Raw genomic sequence first — 20,065 nt, 5'->3', positions numbered from 1 at the left:
GAAAACACATTCAGGTACCATTTACTGAGCACCTACTGTGTGCCCGGCTCTGACACTGGAGGAGCTAGAAGTAAGCTCAGCATAAGGAACCGCCCTCACAGCACAAAACTGCCATTTATTGAATGCTCACTACGCACCGGAGTGTTTGAAGCATTTTCTATGGGCGGTAGAATATATATTATTCTCTGTTTCCTCAAGTGATGTATGGGGACCCGTGAGCTGCAGCAGCAAACATGTGAGCAGACGGTGGCTGACAGTTTGGTGTGCAGCCTCGAAGACCTCTCTCCCTGTGTTTACTGCCGTGTATGTCTGTAAAAATAACCATGCTGTTTGTGCTGGCGTTTCTAACCCTGCTTCGTTTCTTATTAATGGGAACAAGATGGGTTCTGCAACATTTTCCCCCTTTGTTTGGTTGTTTTACATCCACTCAACAGTAAATCTCCAAGAATTTTTTCTGTTCCCCTCACTATACACATGGCAGGCAAGACTCTTCCAGCCCCATACAAAAGGCCCCACCCAAAGAAGGCCAGCCCCATGCCTGGCCCCATGAGGAGGGAGCCTTTCTCACTGATGCACCATCTCCCGTGCCCTGCAGGGGGAGCTAGAGCGACAGCTTCTTCAAGCCAACCCCATCCTAGAGGCCTTTGGCAATGCCAAGACGGTGAAGAACGACAACTCTTCCCGCTTTGTGAGTATGGGGGCTGTGCACCTGGCAGTCTAGAAGACTGGGGCCCGATTTGGGGATAGGAAAGAGACAGAGGTCTGGACCTCTAGGGTTTAAGAGAGGAGGTCTGTGGAGGATCTCTGGGTCTGAGGAAGGAGGCTGGGGTTTGAACCCGGAGTCTAAGGAAGGAGGTCCTACAACCTGGCTGCTGGTGGTTCAACAAAGTTGACTGGACTGGAATTGCCTGCAGAGTCCCTGCTTGGGACTCACTGCTGGTGTGAGCTTGAGGTAGAAGGAGGAGGTTTGGATTTGGGAAGACCCCTTGCACGACTTAAGCCCTGCACCATTTTTTGCTACAGGGCAAATTTATCCGCATCAACTTTGATACTTCTGGCTACATCGTGGGAGCAAACATCGAGACCTGTATCCTCTGCGGGACCCTGGGAGGCATGGGTAGCAGCCAAGGAGGACAACCCTCTGAGCTTTTACCCAGAAAAGATGCCCAGTGCTGACGCTCAGCTGGGACCGAACAGTCTTGTGAACATGCTTGTCTGGACCTTCACATCCATGCGTTTCTGATGTCCTAGTCAGCCCATGGTCAGGCTCTTGGCCGTGCTTTATGGAGTTGGGGACATAGAAAGGAGTCCAGGGAGACACAGGAGGGTTGGTCCAGGAAAGCCAGGTGAGCTTAGTGGGTTACAGAGGGTGTGCATAACTGTGTAAACAACAACACGGGAACTTGCAGGGAAAAGTCCCCTAGGAAATCTAGGCAGAGCCTCAGGGGTCAGTGTTGTCAGTGTGAGGCAACCCCACTGCTTGCTCCTTCTCCGGGAATGGTATGCACCACACTGAAGCAGCACACAGCAAGGGATACCTGTCATCCTAGCACTCAAGATCCTGTCTCAAAATACCGACCAAAATGAGAGGCAGAGGGCTGAAGAGACAGTCGGCTCTCCATGTGGGTCCTGGGAACGGAACTCAGATCTTCAGGCTTAGTGGCAAGCACCTTTACCCACATAGCCATATTGCAGTCTCCCATTGATTTAAATTTACTTTATTCTGTTATTTTGGGGGTGTTGTAGCCTGTGTATATGTCTCTGTACCATGTGCTGGCAGAGGCCAGAAAAGGGTATTTGATCTCCTGGGACAGCATTACAGATGACTGTGAGTCACAACATGGATGCTGGGGGTTGAACCCTGGTCCTCTGTTTAAGAACAGCCTGTGGCGAACACCTTTGATCCCAACACTTGGAGGCAGAGGCAGGCAGATCTCTGTGTTCAGTACTAGCCTGGTCTACATAATGAGTTCCAGGACAGCCAGGGCCACACAGAGAAACCCTGTCTCAGAAAACTGAAAAGCAACGACAATGACCACAAACAAACACACCAGCCTGCTCTTAACCGCTGGTCCATCCCTCCAGCTCCACGTTATTTTTATCTAATTAATTAATTAATTAATTAATCTTTGAGATGCTGGTCTGGAAATTCATTATGTAGTCTACGCTAATCTGCATTCCAAATACTGAGACCGCAGGCAGCAGGCTCCTTGACCACCTCCCTCCCAGATCTGCTGGAGAAGTCCCGGGCCATCAGACAGGCCAAGGACGAATGCAGCTTCCATATCTTCTACCAGCTGCTAGGGGGCGCTGGGGAGCAGCTAAAAGGTTAGTGTCGCTCTTTCCCACCCTGTTTTGCCCTGGGGTGGTTGAGAAACATAAGGTTTCCCCCTCTCCACACCCTCAGCGGGAGCCCCGTACCCAGAACGGAGTCTCATGTCCAGCCCTGCCATCCCTGTGATGTGTGGGAACAGCGCAGTCGCGGAGCTGCACAGCCCCGGGCTTCTGTCGTGGATTCTGTGTGCTGGCCTCCCAAGCCCCGCTCTGTACCCTCTGCTTCCAGCTGCCTTCTGGCTTTCGCTCCTGCCCGCGGCATCTGTCTGCTCCGTTCCTGCACCCCTGTTCCTCCTGGGCCTATGGTGGCTCTGCCTTGCTGTGGCTTCTCGCAACTCCGTGCTTCCAGTTGACCTTACTGTGTGCTGTTGCGCCTGCAAGCTGTTCCTGCCGGTTCAGAGGCTATGCCAGAGGTTGTGCCCTCTCCTGTCTTCTCTCTCTCTCTCTCTCTCTCTCTCTCTCTCTCTCTCTCTCTCTCTCTCTCTCTCTCCTTATTTATTATATATATATATATATATATATATATATATATATATATATATATATATATATATTATCACTGTCTTCAGACACACCAGAAGAGGGCATTGGATCCCATTACAGATGGTTGTGAGCCACCATGTGGTTGCTGGAATTGAACTCAGGACCTCTGGAAGAGCAGTCAGTGCTCTCAACTGTTGAGCCATCTCCCTAGCCCTCCTCTCTTTCTTTTTGAGACAAGATCTCACTATGTAGCCCAGGCTAGCCTGGAATTCCCAGTTAGAACGACAAGCAAGTCACTGTGTCTGACTCTGTAGCTCTCTATTTCTCTGCCTTCTGTCCACAGCTTTTCCTGTACCTCCTGGCTCCTGTGTGGGTCCCCTGACACCCTGGTTCCAACTCTGTGGCTTCTAGAAGCATGTGTGTCCCCAGGTGCTGGCTCTGCCATCTTGGTCAAGCGCCTTCTCTAGGCCTTGCCTGCTCCAGGTCCACCCAGCCCTCAGTAACAGACCTCAGGTCCTGTCATGGCACAGCTGACCCCAGAACTCCCTTTGTCTACAGCTGACCTCCTTCTGGAGCCCTGTTCCCATTACCGCTTCCTGACCAATGGGCCCTCATCATCCCCGGGCCAGGAGCGGGAGTTATTCCAGGAGACCCTGGAGTCCCTGCGAGTGCTGGGCCTCCTCCCAGAAGAGATCACTGGTGAGTGAGCCTGGGCCACTCCTACCTGGGAGTGGGATTGTCTTTGAGAGTGAGCGTTTGAGTGTGAGTGTGCAAGTGTGTGAGCAGTGTCCATGAATGTGTTAGTGTGCAAGCATGTGTGATTGCGAGTGTGTGTTTAAGATTGCGAGTGTGTGTAAATGTGAGTGAGTGTGCGTGAGAGTGTATGTGTATGAGTGTGTGTGTATGTGTGTGAGTGTGTGTGATTGTGTGAGTGTGTGTGTAAGTGTGAGTGTGTGAGTGAGTGTGTATGTATGTGAGTGTGTGTGTGAGTGTGTGTGAGAGTGTGAGTGTGTGTGAGAGTGTGAGTGTGTGTGTGTATGTATGTGAGTGAGTGTGTGAGTGTATGTGTGTGAGTGTGTATGAGAGTGTGTGAGTGTGTGTGAGAGAGAGTGTGTGTGTGAGTGTGTGTGAGTGAGTGTGAGTGTGAGAGTGCGAGTGTGTGTGTAAATGTGAGTATGCGTGAGTGTGTATGTGTGTGAGTGTGTGTGAGAGTGTGTGAGAGAGTGTGAGTGTGTGTGAGTGAGTGTGTGAGTGTGTGTGAGAGTGTGAGAGTGTGAGTGTGTGTGTGTGTGTGTGTGTGTGTGTGTGTGTGTGTGTGTGTAGGTCAGAGGATAGTTTATAGATGCTTCTGTTGGTTCTGAGGATTGAACTCAGGTCATTTCTACATCTTCACTTGGACTGATCCACCTCCCAGCCTACTGTTTAAGTAGTTATTGGTGCTGCTGTGTATAAAGGGACTGGAGCTCTTCCAGGGAGGAGGTGGGCAAATCTCTCCTCCTCCCCTCACAGAGACTACGGAAGTGAGACCAACCAGTCATATAAATGATAGGAACCTGGTCAGAGTATGGGGGAGGGTGGTGCTTTTGGTCAGAAAGTTTTTATCACAGCAACAGAAAGCAAAGTAGATCAGAACCTGAGTCAGGGTCTCTTGCTTCCCCGGCTGCTCATAAACTCCATATGTAGGCAAGGATGACTTGAATTTCTAATTCTCCTGCCTCCGTTTCTACCTCCTGAGTGCTGGCATAACAGGTGTGCACCAACATTCCTGGTTTATGTGGTGTTGGAGATGGAAGCTAGGACCTTATACATTGTTAGTCAAGTACTCTGCCTACTGAACTATATTTACAACCCTTTAAATTATTATTACTGGTGATGATGGTGGTTATGTTTGTTTCAGAAAGAGTCTCATACTATAGCCCAGACTGGCCAGGAACTGGCTGTGTAGCTAAGGAAGGCCTCAAGCTTATATCAATTCTCCTGTCTCAGCCTCTAGACTATGACAATGTCAGGCACTGGCCCCTTTACTCAGCTGGACCACAGCATCGTTTGAGGGGTTGTGGAATCTTCCTTTATGGGTGGACTGGGCTCTCGGACAGAGACCCCTAGGTGTATGTGGTTCAGCTAGACTCCACCTCACAGTTTGATTCTCCCCTGAAGCTCATGTTGCCTTCAGGGCTCAATCTAGAGTGCTGAGCACCTGAATATACCCACCCATGGCCACAGCCACGGCCACAGCCACAGCCACGGCCACAGCCATACCCACAGCCATGGCCAGATTTTTTAACCATGGTTTTATAATTCCCAGAGCTGCTAGTCTTCCCCACCAGGCAACTAGCAAACAAACTCAGAACTTGGCCATGATCAGCCCAGCCTCTTGATACCAGATGGCCCATGGGACACTCCTGCTGGTGGCCTGCTGTGTAGTGGGTCCAGTGACAGATGGGAGTTTTCCATTCTGCAAACTACATTTTTAGAGTTTGAATGTGCTTACAGCCTGACCTTGGGTCTCTACAACTTCAGCTACACTTACACCTTCCAGAGAGAGGACCATGTGTGGTCATCTTCATCCCGAGACCCCAGAGCCTGCCTCTAGATTCCCAGTGTCTGCCCATACACATTTAACTTAACTCATTAATTTATTTTGGTGCTGAGATTTGATTGCTGGGCAAGTGCACTACCTCTGAGCAGCGTCCTCAGCCCATCACTGGGAGATTCTAGGCAAGGGCTCTACCACACAGCCATACCCTAGAACCTTGGTTGGTTTGGGCTGCAGAGGCGCCACCTTGCCATCATCCACAAGGTGTCGCCAGTTCTCCACTCCCTAGCTCTACCCTCCTCTCTAGGAAGTTTGTGTATTTTTGTTGGAGTAACAGACAAATGGGATCATGTGACAGTCTCCTTGTGTTCCATTTGTATGGACTAGAGCCCAACATCTTTGCATAAACTCTGTTTCGGATCAAAGATGAGACAGAAGGTCAGGAAGTCTTGCCTGGGTCCCACCTCCCTACAGGAGATGGCAGAGTGGTGGTAGACCCCATAACCCTCAGCCAGAAATGTAGATGGACACGCCTGGCTTTGCCTGGTCCCAACAGCACCCCATTTTTGCCAGTCATACAGATAGATCTCTCAGCCTTGGTCCTGGGAGGCCCTTGGAGTGTCGGCTGCCTACCACAGGCCCTTCCAGCACTCGGTCAGCAGTAGTGATCTCTGTCTCGGGCTCTTAGCAGGCCAACCCTCACCTCGGGGACCCAGGACCTCGTGGGAAGTGGCTCCTGTCAGCTGCAGAGCTCTCAGCATTCCTGGGGCTCCTGTCCCTGCCCCACTCCTCACCGTCTTCCACTCTAAGAGTGACAAATAAGAGACCAGTGAGTCCAACCCCTTCCTACTGCCCAGCTGAGGAAACTGAGGCCCAGATGGACAGTCAACATTTTTTTTTTATGTCTTTGACTTATTTATCTTATGTGTATGGGTGGTTTACCTGCATGTATACCTAAGCTATGCCCAAGGATGTCAGTTCCCCTGGAACTGGAGGTACAGGTGTTTGTGAGTCACCATGTGAAATTTGAACCCTGGTCCTCTGTAAAAGTGGCAGCCAGTGCTCTTAGCCACTGAGCTGTCTCTCCAGCCTTCATTCAGCAAATTCTACTATTGAGCACTGGGCTTCTGTTCAAATATCTGATATTTTTTGTTTTCTTCCCTCCCACATTTATTTATTTAGCACTTACATATGCATATGTACTTGGAGGTGGGGACAGCTATGGGAAGTCTTTTCTCTCTTCCACAATGCAGGTGCTGGAAAATAAACTCAGGCAATCAGGCTTGGTGGCAAGCCCCTTCAGCAGCTGAACCATTTCACCAACCTTGGATTGCTTTTGTTGTTGAGACAGTCTGTAGTCCAGGCTGCTCTTGAATTTCTGATCCTCCTGCCTTCACCTCCCGAGTGCTGGGATGAGAAGCATGCACCATCACAGTGTGTGTGCTCGAGTGTGTGTGTGTGTGTGTGTGTGTGTGTGTGCTTGAATGTGTGTGAGAGTGTGTGTGAGTGTCTGTGCATGCTCGAGTGTGTGTGAGAGTGTGCTTGAGTGTGTGCGTGAGTGTGTGTGAGTGTGTGTGCGTGCTCGGGTGTGTGTGTGAGAGAGAGAGTGTGCTTGAGTGTGTGTGAGTGTGTGCGTGCTTGAGTGTGTGTGTGAGTGTGCTTGAGTGTGAGTGTGTGCATGCTTGAGTGTGTGTGTGCGTGCTTGAGTGTGTGTGTGTGAGTGTGCTTGAGTGTGTGTGTGTGAGTGTGCTTGAGTGTGTGCGTGCTCGAGTGTGTGTGGTGTGTGCACATGCTAGAGTGTGTGAGTATGTGTGTGTGAGTGTGTGTGTGTGTGTGAGAGAGAGAGAGAGAGAGAGAGAGAGAGAGAGAGAGAGAAAGAGAGAGAGAGATCCCAGTTTCTGTTGATATGCTGTGTGCAGATACTTGTTCCAACTTACTCTATGATGGACAAGAAAGTCCGCATAACTTCAGCTGGAATCCTGCCTCTGCCAGCTTATGAATGGAGTGATCCTGAGTTTGTGAATTACATGCCCCAGTTTCTCCATGGGATCATAGGTAGCAGGGCCCACCTCCTAGAGCTGTTTTTGCAGGTCAGGTGCTTGGATTGGATGTGGTACAGGGAAGAGAAATAATCCATGTCTGTTGACTGCATAAACATTGGAGGCTGAGCAGCTGGGGTGGGAACAGTGCACGCTGTGTTGCTCCTTAATGGTGCCATGGAGACAGCAGACACAAACACAGCTGCCACAGCCCATCACTGACCCCTGTGCCCATGCTCAAGGGACAGAATGTCTCAAGTTTTGATAGAACTCTGGGTTAAACCAGCAGCAGGAGCTGAGAGGTGGCTCAGCTCTTAAGAGCACTGGCTGCTCTTCCAGAAGGCTCAGGTTTGATACCCAGCATCCATATGGCATATCACAACCATCTGTAACTCCAGTTCCAGGGGATCTGCCTCTGTGGGCATTGTGTGCCCAGATAATCTATACAACATAAATTAAAATAAAGGAAAACATTAGCAACAGTTTCTCAGGTCACACAGTGGTTACCCCCTCCCCTTCTCCCCTCCCCTTCTCCCCTTCTTCCCTCCCCTTCTCCCCTTCTTCCCTCCCCTTCTCCCCTTCTCCCCTTCTCCCCTTCTCCCCTTCTCCCCTTCTCCCCTTCTCCCCTTCTCCCCTTCTCCCCTTCTCCCCTTCTCCCCTTCTCCCCTTCTCCCCTTCTCCCCTTCTCCCCTTCTCCCCTTCTTCCCTCCCCTTCTCCCCTTCTCCCCTTCTCCCCTTCTCCCCTTCTCCCCTTCTCCCCTTCTCCCCTTTTCCCCTTCTCCCCTTCTCCCCCTCTCCCCCTCTCCCCATAGAAAACACTCCTGTGATAAGTAGTAACACAGATGGTGATAGTCCCTAGACACACAGGCTGAGCTGCTCTTCCACAGTGCCCCGGTGTCCTCCAGGGGCACAACCTCTGTTCTCGGAGCACCTAGCATTCCTAATGAAAAAAACTGCACTGGGTGGTCACAGCCAAGACATTTGCAAAATCTAAGTATTTTCTCCCTAGATCTATTTGTAAACCAAACCCTACTGTAGTCAGAGGTCTCTGACGTCTGTGGCTGGACACCTTACCAAAAAACTGAGATATAGGCCGGGCGGTGGTAACGCATGCTTTTAATCCCAGCACTTGGGAGGCAGAGACAGGCGGATTTCCGAGGCCAACCTGGTCTACAGAGTGAGTTCCAGGACAGCCAGGACTACACAGAGAAACCCTGTCTTAAAAAACAAAAACAAAAACAAACAAACAAAAAAACCCCTGAGATATAGGAGCTGGGGCTGGGGCCTAGTTGTGAAGTCCTGGGTTCTCATAAGTCAGGCATGGAAGGGGAGTCTTGTCATCCTGATACTAGAGAAATAAAGGCAGGAGTTCAAGATTACACACACACACACACATACACACACACACACACACACACACAAATACACACATACACACACAAATACACACACATACACATAAACACACATACACACACAAATACACACACACATACACACACATACACATACATAAACACACACACATACACACATATACACACACATATACACACAAACACAGACACATACACATAAACACACACACACATACACACACAAATACACACACACACACACATACACACACACACAAATACACACATACACACACAAATACACACACATACACATAAACACACACACACATACACACACACATACACACACATACACATACATAAACACACACACATACACACATATACACACACATATACACACAAACACAGACACATACACATAAACACACACACACATACACACACAAATACACACACACATACACACACATACACATACATAAACACACACACATACACACATATACACACACATATACACACAAACACAGACACATACACACACACACAAACACACACACAAACACACACACACACACAAACACACACACACATACACACAAACACTCACACACACATACACACACAAACACTCACACACAAACACACACATACAAACACACACACACACAGAAATCAAATCAAAACAAAACAAATCCTAAGAAATAGGAATTGGGATGAGAATAGATTTATTTAAAGGACAGAAGAATCCTTTGTTCTGTTCTGCCAGGAAATGGGCCAGCAAAACAGCTCAGTAAGTAAAAGAGCTTGCTGCCAGGCCTCAAGACCAGAGTTCAATTCCTAAAATCTGCACAGTAGGAAGGAGAGAACCAACTCCTGTAAGGTGTCTTCGTAAGAGAGACAGAGACCTCCAGCCAGGAAACTATGTGTAGATCAAATTGTGAGGTGGTTCAGCACAGCTTTGGGGGGGGGGGGGTGGCTGTCTGCTCCAGTTGCTGGAGTTTCCGGGTATTCAGGTCTAGCAGGGAATTTTCTAGAGAAATCTTACCTCTTTAAGGTCTGTTCTTTTAGAGTCCCCAGTTGTGGCCACTCACAGAGCAGAGCAGTGTGATTTGGCTCCAAGCACACACAAGCCAAGGTCAAAGCAAGACGCCCAGCCACGTCAGTTCAGACTAGTGTCCTTTCTGGGCTTTGCTTGGTTTCCTATCTTGGGATTTTTTTTAAAAAAAGATGTGTATGCGTGTGCACGTGTGTGTGTGTGTGTGTGTGTGTGTGTGTGTGTGTGTGTGTGTGTGTGTGTTATATGCATCTGAATGCATACCTATGAAGGCCAGGAGAGAATGTAAGATCCCCTGGAGCTGGAGTTACAAGTGGTTGCAGCTTCCTGACCTGGGTACTAGGAACAGAACTTGGGTCCTTTGGAAGAGCAGTAAGTGCTCTTCACCATGGCACAGTTCTTGCCGTGTGAACTGCATCCCCAGCACACTGCTGGAGCAGAGGCTTTGGTGACCAACTTGGAAGACAACTCACTTCACTGTGGCATCAACTTTAATACCCTTGGTCACAAATGCTGTGTGTCAGAATCAGCAATGTGCTGAGGAGATGGCTTAGTGGGAAGAGTACCTACTGTCAAACACAGGGACCTGAGTTCCAATCCTTAACACTCAGGTGAAACGTTGGGCATGGGACTGGCAAGATGGAGCCGTGGTTAAAGGGGCTTTCGGCTAAGTCTGGTGATTTTATTTTTGAAACAGGTTCTCTTACTGAACCTGGAACTTGACTTTTTGGCTATGCTGGTTGGCCAGCCACTGACTTCTAGGATCTCCCTGTCTGTCTCCTCAGGCCTTAGGTTACAGATGTGTACCACTGTACCCTGCTTTTTATGTGGGTACAAACTCGGGCCCTCATGCTCGTTCAGAGAGCACTTTCCTGACTGAGCCATCTTCCTAGCACAACATCTGGTTCATTTTGAATGGTGTATACATCATCTCTCTTTTTAAAGCTTGAAAACAGAAATCTGGGTGTATCAATTCTGTTGCAGTTTTAAAGGCCTAGCTGGGGTCACAAGTGAGCTTTGAGCTCTGGGGTACTGGACATAGCTTTGGGTTTTCCTGCAGCAGGATTTAGACAGGTACCAGAGTCCCCTGTGACCTTCCTCTCTGCCCCACAGCCATGCTTCGCACTGTCTCAGCTGTCCTCCAGTTTGGCAACGTTGTCCTGAAGAAAGAGCGCAACACAGACCAAGCCACCATGCCTGACAACACAGGTATCACCAGCGCCAGTGTCCTCTGTCCTTGCCAGAGTGTCCCCTCCTACCTCTGCCCCTCACCCAGGAGGGCTCGGACTCCTGCACTTTGTAGAGGTCTTGCCCAGAATACCATGGCCAGGCTTCCTCCATTTTAAATGCCCTGCTGAAGACAGCTCCATCGTGGTAGGTAGACAACCCCACCCATGCCTGAGAAGCCGCTCTTCTCCAGCCTTGGCCTTTTTTCCTTTATAAAAATACTTTATTTACTTTATGTGCTTTGGTGTTTTGCCTGCATACATGTCCATATGAGGATCCAGATCCCCTGGAACTGGAGTTACAGACGGTTGTGAGCTGTCGTGTGGGTGCTGGGAATTGAACTCAGGACCTCTGGAAGAGCAGCCAGTGCTCTTAACCACTGAACCATCTTTCTAGCCCCAACCTTGGGCCTTTTCAATTCCTGATCTTCCTGCCTCTGCCCCTCAAGGGCTGAGGTTTCCTGTCTGTGCCACCAGTTTCACATCCTCCTCTTTGTGTTTGTTAAACAATGAACATCACTAATTCTTGCCCTGGCCTTTTGTTCATTTTTGGGGGGGCGGGGGGACTAGGCCATATGTAGCTCAGGATGGCCTTGAACTCCTGATCCTCTTGCATCCACCATTTTTTATTTTGTTTTGTTTTGAGACAAGGTTTCTCTGTGTAGCCCTGGCTGTCCCAGAGCTCTCTCTGTAGACCAGGCTGGCCTTGAACTCACAGAGATCCACCTACCTCCGCCTCCCAGTGTTGATCCTAAAGGCATGAGCTAACACACTTAGCTTTTTGGTTTTAAGCTTTGTGAGAGAGGTTATCACTGTAGCCCATGTTGACCTCAAACTCACAGCCAGCCTCCTGCCTCAGCCTCCCAAGCTGGGATTTGGTTGTCAAGTAAGGAGAGACAATTGCCCACAGTCAGATTCCAGTGGTGTCTGTGTCCTTGTAGTCTCCCCTGGGGCTTCTCTACCCTGTGCCTTTGTAGCTGGAGATCTAGACAGAAATAGAGTTCACAGGCTCCCTCTGGACATCTGAAGCTCTCTGTCCTGGTTATAAAAAGCCTCCAGCTCACTCTCAACCTCTGCACAGCTCTGAAAATCTGGGGAACTGGGGCACACTGCTCCCCACTCACCCAGCACTGCAGCGCCCACTTGTGGCCACCCGGGGTGCTATTCAACAACCCTGCACTGCCTGTTTGCTTTACTTAATTGGGGGCAAACACTACAAGTCTTCCTTTTTTTCTTTCTTCTCTTTATTTTTGTTTTTTTATTTTATCTTTTTGGTGTGTATGTTGAGGGTGGGGGTTTGAGACATAGTTTCTCTGTGTATATCTGGCTGTCCTGGAACTCACTCTGTAGACCAGGCTGGCCTCAAACTCAGAAATCCTCCTGCCTCTGCCTTCTGAGTTCTGGGATTAAAGGCATGCACCACCACTGCCCGGCTACAAGCCTTTCTGAAACCTGCTTACTTCCCTTTAATGTCTTAAGGAGTAGTTTTGTGTGTTAACTAGAACCCGGTGGTTAGAAGTGTTGGGTTCACACAGGATCTCATGTAGCCCAGATTGGCCCACAACTTGCTTTATAGTTGAGGATGACCTTGAATTCCTGATCCTCCTGCCTCAAACTCTCAGATACTGGGCTGGCAGGTCTGTGCCACCATGTCCGACTCTAGTTACTTTTTAATGCATTTCTTTCTAGGCTTCTCTTTTTCCTTCTGTGGGGCTGAGTGCAGAGTAAGCTTTCCCTCGGTGGAGCTGACTGATGCCTGGAATCGTGGCTTGATTCAGGGTTTAATTCAGAGTAGAAAGGGAAACGCTCCTCCCACGCAGCCTTGGCGCGCTCCACCGCAAACATCCGCGTATTTAACGTGCCTCGACCGCAAACAGCCGCGCATTCAACGGGCTGGTGTAGAGGCGCTTTTTGTGCTAGTTGTTCCTACTGACGGTGTGCATCACTCCAGGGCCCGCGGCACAGGCATCTTAACCCAGCGCTGGGTTAGCCCAGGATGCTCCTCCCAGAAAAGGCTGCCTCCACCTCCTTTCTCCAACGGAAGGGTATGATGTCCCTCCCCTTTCCCAGCACGTACCCCTGTCACCTCCTCTCTCCCTCAGCTGCCCAGAAGCTTTGCCGCCTCTTGGGACTTGGAGTGACTGACTTCTCCAGAGCCCTTCTCACACCCCGCATCAAAGTGGGCCGAGATTATGTTCAGAAAGCACAGACCAAGGAGCAGGTAGGTGGGATCTGGCGGTGCAGTGGCAGGAAAACTGGCTTATGATTTGTGATCCTGGGTCTTTTACTATATTATTATGATTATTTGTTTTGTTGTTGTTGTTATGTGTGTGTGGGAGTACCACAGCACGTATGCTGATACCAGAGGAGCACCTGCAGCAGTTAATTCTGTCCTTCTGCCATGTGGGTCCTGGGGATTGAACTCAGGTCGTCAGGCTTTACCTTCAGAACCCTCTTACTAGGTCTTTAAATAGCTTACTCCATCTCTCACACTCAGGAACCTTGCCTGCCCCTTCTCTCCATCACCAGCCCGTGTGTGTGTGTGTATGTGTGTGTGTGTGTGTGTGTGTGTGTGTGTGTAGTAATGAAAACACAAATCAAGGCTGGGGAGGTGGCTCCCTCAGCCAGTGCTGGCCTCACAAGCACGTGGACCCGAGTTCGAACCCCAGCCCATGTAAATAGCTGTGGCAGTGAACATACGAGAACCCCTGACTTCGCTGCCCTGATGCTCGAGCTGAAGGAACAAGCCCCGGCTCCAGTGAGGCTCTCCTGAAGAACCATGGGAAATGGCTCTTCCTGAGGCATGACACCTGAGCTTGACCTCTGGCCTCCACACCTTCATGTGTGCTCACATGTGCACACACATGCACACGCACAAACAAAAATAAAGACTTGTCTCTCAAGGGGCTTGGGATGGACTATGGTGGTTGTTCTCACCCTTCCTAATGCTGTGACCTTTAACACAGTCGCTCACATTGCCGTGACCCCCAACCATAAAGTTATTTTGTTGCTACTTCTTAACTGTAATCTTGCTACCGTTTTAAATGGTAATGTAAATATCCGATATGCAAGAGATCGTACATGTGACCCCTGTGGGGGGTCACGACCCACAGGCTGAGAAACACCGTGCTAGGGACATGGCAAATAAGCAGGTTGATGAAAAGGGTGGTTCTGTTTAGCGATGCCTCTGTGAAGGAGGTTTAGTGATATCAAAACAAAGAAGCGAGGAAGAGGGTCCCTGAAACCATGATCAGTGGGGACAGAGTAAAGAGGTGCTGTCAGAGGCTGGGAAGTGACTTGATTTCATTTGTCCTTTATATAAAGATTCTTCTGGGGCTGGAGAGATGGCTCAGTGGTTAAGAGCACTGACTGCTCTTCCAGAGGTCCTGAGTTCAATTCCCAGCAACCACATGGTGGCTCACAACCATCTATAATGAGATCTGATGCCCTCTTCTGGTGTGTCTGAAGATAGCTACAGTGTACTCACATACATAAAAGTAAATAAATCTTAAAAAAAAAAAAAAAAAGATTCTTCTGGCTACTGTAAGAACTGATTCCTTAGATACATATATAAGCAAGGTAACTCAGGGCCACTGACAAAATCCAGGCAAAGATGGCTGCTCAGACCACAGTGGTGACAGAGAGGTTCACACGGGGAACTGAGAGTTTTGGAGTCGCTGGATTTCTGTCTCAGTTGTGATCTCTAATAGCATAGAGAAACTAAGGCATGGAGAGGTTTATTCAAGGCCTCTGAGTGGCTGTACTGGGATTCGAACCCAGACTCTTGGACCTAGAGTTCCCACTGTGCTGTCGATACTGATTTAAGAGGTGGAGGAAGGTAGGAGCCTGATTCACACAAGGTCTTCAGTAATGGCGGAGTGTTGTTAGTGTGGTGCTTTTTGGTGTTTATACCCAAGAAACTGTGAGGTGAACTTCAAGGGCCTAAGGTTCAGGGATACCCTGTTTGATCCACGCCGAGTGTCACATGGGCTGGGCCTCACTTTGCCTCCTACCCTGCAGGCTGACTTTGCACTGGAGGCTCTGGCCAAAGCTACATACGAGCGCCTGTTCCGCTGGCTGGTTTTGAGGCTCAACCGTGCCCTGGATAGAAGCCCACGGCAGGGTGCCTCCTTCCTGGGCATCCTGGACATTGCGGGCTTTGAGATCTTCCAGGTGTGCACCGTTGCCTTGCTATCCCTCCCCCCCCCCCCCTTCTGGTTCCGTCTGTCCGTCCCCGCACTCACCACCCTATCCTTCAACACCCTGGTAGCTGAACTCCTTCGAGCAGCTGTGCATCAACTACACCAATGAGAAGCTGCAGCAGCTGTTCAACCACACCATGTTCGTGCTGGAGCAGGAGGAGTACCAGCGAGAGGGCATCCCCTGGACCTTCCTGGACTTTGGGTTGGACCTGCAGCCTTGTATCGACCTCATTGAACGGCCGGTGAGGGGCCAGAACCAATAGGCCTGCAACCCAGACCCTCAATGCTCGTTCCCGCCTACCTCCCAGACCCTAAAAACTTTCCCTACCCACTGCCAGACATACACCATTCAGTTCGGCCTACCGCTTAGACACTCAAAACTTGGCTCCGCCCACCACCTAGTCCCACAAAACTTTGCCCTCCCAAAGCTCAGACTCACAAAGCTTGGCTCCACCTACTACCCAACCCCGCCCACCTGCCACAGCGCCTTTCACTGACCCAAAGAGGGAATGCCCCACCCGCAGCCACATCCCAGTGACCAGCGGGTTCTCTGGGCACTACAGGTTCCACTTGAGTTCCTGGCTACAGACGTCGGGTCAGTGTGAGGCTCGGGATGCTGGAGCCGAGCGCTTTGCTTATGCTAGTCAAGCACTCAGCTGCTCAGCCACGCCCCAGTCCCCCAACCTCGAGCCACTCTTAAGCACTGACAGCAGCAACCTTGGGGTTGCTGACTTCTGTTCCTCTGCTGGCCAGGCCAACCCTCCAGGTCTCCTGGCCCTGCTGGATGAGGAGTGCTGGTTCCCCAAGGCCACTGACAAGTCTTTTGTGGAGAAGGTTGCCCAGGAGCAGGGCAGCCACCCCAAGTTCCAGCGCCCCAGAAACCTACGGGATCAGGCCGACTTCAGTGTCCTGCACTACGCAGGCAAGGTGAGGGCTAGGCTAGCTGTGGATCGCCACTCAAGGATCCAGGGCTCTCGACTTGGCCCCAGGGTAGTTTGGCTCGCTTGACACACAGAGCACGAGGCCAAGTCAGCCACAGTTTCCACCAGAGGGAGGCCACCTGTGAAATTCCACAGAGAGTCTCATGCCTGTGGCCCTTTGATGGGAGCGGACTATGTCTGAGGAACAGAGGAGGTCTGTGTGGCTAGGACAGAATGTTCTAGAAGAGTGTTGTAGTCATGAAGGGAAAAGGGCAGGGCTACAGAAGGGTGAGGGAAGGACATAGAAAGAAGGGTCATGCAGGTGACGGGCAGTTCAGAGCATGGATACAAGCTGACCCCAGTGTTCCAGTCCACGCTAAGCACCCATGTGGGGAGCTCAGTCACACTGTCTTCTGCCTCGTTCCATCCAGGTTGATTACAAAGCCAATGAGTGGCTGATGAAGAACATGGACCCGCTGAATGACAACGTGGCCGCCTTGCTTCACCAGAGCACAGATCGTCTCACGGCTGAGATCTGGAAGGATGGTAAGGTCCCCCTTCCCAGGGTCTGTCCCCAGATGCCATGCCCCTTCCTACCCCTAGTAGGAGCAGGAGCTAGAGGCTAGAGAGGGAGGGAGGAATGATGGGTACACGAATGAATGAGAAGGTGGGTGAGTGGATGGGTGGATGAATGGGGGTGCAAGTGGATAGATGCACCCATGAGTGGGTGGGTGGGTGAACCAGTGGATAGACAGATGGACGTATGGATGGACTGGTGGGTGGATGATGGATGGGCAAATGTATAGATAGGTGGATGGGTGGATTGGTACGTGAAAGGATGGGTCAGTAGATGGGTAAGTGGACAGATTGATGGATGGGTGGGTGTGTGGAAAGCTAGGTGGGTTGAGGAGGGGGTTGGTGGATGGATGCGTTGTTATCTTAAATTAGCATCTTAATACAGGCATATCCTTGGGCATATTAGTATCAATGGTCATTTTTAGTAAAAGTCTCCTATGCAATCAGACCAGAAAAATAATTGGGAAAATAAGCCATCCCTTGGGACACACAGTACACTAGGCCACTCAAAGACTTACATAAATTCTATACTATTCATATTTGACACACACACCTTCCTGTATACTTTTCCCTTTCTCTCCCTATAGGCTGAATCAGCCCTCATCCTATGTATTTAACAAAATGCAAATGATATGTAAATAGCAGTTACACTACTACACAGAATATGGCAGAAAAAAGCCTGTGTTGTGTTCAGTATAGATGCTTTCCTCAGAACATTTTTAATTAGTTGTTCAATCGCAAGTGCCGAGCCTGAATATATGGAAAGCTGACTTTATATAGGTATTTTTAGCCAGGCATGGTAGTGCAAGCCTTTAATCCCAGCACTCGGGGGCGGGTGGGGCGGGGGAGGCAAGTGGATCTCTGAGTTTGAGCGCAACCTGGTTTATATTTGTGAGCTCTAAGGAAGCCAGAGCTACAGAGAGGCCCTGACTCAAAACAAACAAGTGAACAAACAAACAAACAAGCTGAGCCATCAGGAGCGCACATCCCCGAGCATCACCCGTGTCAGGTGGCTAATAACCACCTATAACCACTGTAACTCCAGGGGCTCCCACACCTCTGTCCTCCATGGGTACCTGCACTCACACACACACACACAATTAAAAATAATAATAAAAAAATCCTTCCTAAAACTCAGCATAGTTCATGAGTACATGACCCCTTAGCCATCTGTCCCAGCCCCTGTGTGCCTGGCTCTGGGTCACAGTCCTGCTCTTCTGGAGCTGATGCTAAATCAATCTTCTCCCAAGAGGAGCCACTAACAAAGCTGGCACAAAGGGAAAGGGAAGGGGAAGGGGAAGGGGAAAGGGAAGGGGAAGGGGAAGGGGAAGGGGAAGGGGAAGGGGAAGGGGAAGGGGAAGGGGAAGGGGAAGGGGAAGGGTAGGGACTTGGTCTGGTTTACATCCGCCTTGATCCCAGAACTGGACATGCTGCATCTTAGTGGCCGGCGGGGAGTAGGGGGTAGGCAAATGAGATAGTCCCTGTCTTAGGGTTTTACTGCTGTGAACAGACACCATGACCAAGGCAAGTCTTAGACAACATTTAATTAGGGCTGGCTTACAGGTTCAGAGGTTCAGTCCATTATCATCAAGGCAGGAACATGGCAGCATCCAGGCAGGCATGGTGCAGGAAGAGCTGAGAGTTCTGCATCCTCATCTGAAAGCTGCTAGCAGAATACTGGCTTCCAGGCAGCTAGGGTGAGAGTTTATAGCCCATACCCACAGTGACACACCTACTCCAACAGGGCCACACCTCCAAATAGTGCCACTCCCTAGGCTGAGCATATACAAACCATAACAGTTCCCTACAAGTGGATATGTTAATTGTTGCGCTTCCTGGCATCCAGGGCAAAAAGGGCTATTAAAAAAAAAAAAAAAAAAAAAAAAACCAACAGGTGCAGACTTGGGTTCTAAGGTGTTCTGTTATTTTCTTTGGTACTGCTTCCTCCCAGATGACCTCAGCAGGGTGAACAGGACTTGATTAGGTCATGGGCAACATCTGAGTCCTGCCTGCTTGCTCTGTGCTGACTAATGCTCTCTCTTTCTCTTCCTCTCACCTTTCCCCTCCCATCTCCACACATCTCTCCTATCACTGCCATCTTCCCCACCCCATCTGCCCCTCCCCAGAACAAGGGGGTCTCCAACAGTTCACTTTACTTGCCTCCTTCCCATCGCCGTCCCCTGGACCTGCAGGGAGACTCAGCTCTGGCGCTTCTCCTCCAGGGGTTGGGTCTCTCTGTGCACCCACTGGTGAGGTTGCAGAATACAGTTGGGGGGACTGTGGGGAGGGGTCCTGGGTGGAAATGTTGGTCCCCCTCCTCTCTGCATGAGCTATCTCCCTCCTTGCTGAGCCCTTGGTGGTTCTAGAGCCTTCTTGCTAAACTACATAATAAAAATACAGAGAAGGGGCCAGCAAGATGGGTCAGCATGTGATGCTGTGTGTGCTGCCAAGCCTGATAATCTGAGTTCCATCTCTCAGGACCCACATGGTGGAAGGAAAAAAAAAAACTAACTCCTACAAACTGTCTGTCTTCCACATATGCCTTACACACACACACACACACATACACACACACACAGTGTAATAACATGTTAAGAAAGGCATTTCCTGAGCACCTAATGTGCAAACAAGGAAACAAGCACAGAGAGGTTATATAGCTTGCTCAAGGTCACACAGCCAGCAAGTGATAGAGGAGGGATTTGAACCCAGAACCTTAGCTCTTCCTTATGCTAACTTAATCAATGAGATCTGTTGTTTTGAAAATGACTGTCAGCATAGGGGCACTAGAAAGACTTGAACTTGGGCAAGGCCAGCAGTGTCAGAGCACATGAGGACTCTGCTTTCTGAGCTATGTGACATTGAGGCCAGTCGCTGCATCTCTGGCTTTCTGTCTGCCTGTCACCTGCACCCCACACACACCCCAGGCCAAGAAGCAATGCTCTGTGTGACATGCCAGGTCCTGTAAATGGCAAGATGCTCCACCTCGGCTAACTGCACTCCTTAAAGCTGATTCTAAGAAGCTGGGTGTGGTGGCTCCAGTCCAGCACTCTGGAGTCTGAGGCAGGAGGATGGCATGAATTTATGGCTGGCTGACCTTGATCCTTTTGTGCACCTCTTTGTCCCTCCACAGTGGAGGGCATCGTGGGGCTGGAGCAAGTGAGCAGCCTTGGAGATGGCCCACCGGGAGGCCGTCCCCGTCGTGGAATGTTCCGGACTGTGGGGCAGCTCTACAAAGAATCCCTGAGCCGCCTCATGGCCACGCTCAGCAACACCAACCCTAGTTTTGTCCGCTGCATCGTTCCCAATCACGAGAAGAGGGTAAGTGGGA

At 50.1% G+C, this 20,065-nt stretch overlaps 1 protein-coding gene across 3 annotated transcripts in view; it reads left to right on the top strand.

The window, feature by feature from the left end:
- Myh14 (myosin heavy chain 14) overlaps positions 1-20,065 on the top strand; it is a 61,012-nt gene that overhangs the window by 14,471 nt on the left and 26,476 nt on the right. For all 3 annotated transcript variants that reach the window (XM_076933336.1, XM_034510314.2, XM_076933343.1), the window contains 11 exons: positions 596-688; positions 1,024-1,087; positions 2,230-2,328; positions 3,376-3,516; positions 10,927-11,022; positions 13,142-13,260; positions 15,060-15,212; positions 15,310-15,483; positions 15,995-16,168; positions 16,593-16,707; positions 19,868-20,055. In XM_076933336.1, coding sequence (XP_076789451.1) covers positions 596-688; positions 1,024-1,087; positions 2,230-2,328; positions 3,376-3,516; positions 10,927-11,022; positions 13,142-13,260; positions 15,060-15,212; positions 15,310-15,483; positions 15,995-16,168; positions 16,593-16,707; positions 19,868-20,055 — 1,416 coding nt within the window. The remainder of the gene's footprint in view (positions 1-595; positions 689-1,023; positions 1,088-2,229; positions 2,329-3,375; positions 3,517-10,926; positions 11,023-13,141; positions 13,261-15,059; positions 15,213-15,309; positions 15,484-15,994; positions 16,169-16,592; positions 16,708-19,867; positions 20,056-20,065) is intronic.

The sequence above is a fragment of the Arvicanthis niloticus genome, chromosome 1 (assembly GCF_011762505.2).
Source record: "Arvicanthis niloticus isolate mArvNil1 chromosome 1, mArvNil1.pat.X, whole genome shotgun sequence".
Classification (NCBI taxonomy): domain Eukaryota; kingdom Metazoa; phylum Chordata; class Mammalia; order Rodentia; family Muridae; genus Arvicanthis; species Arvicanthis niloticus.
The sequence above is the reverse complement of the archived record's forward strand: the minus strand, read 5'-3'. Positions and strand labels throughout refer to the sequence as shown.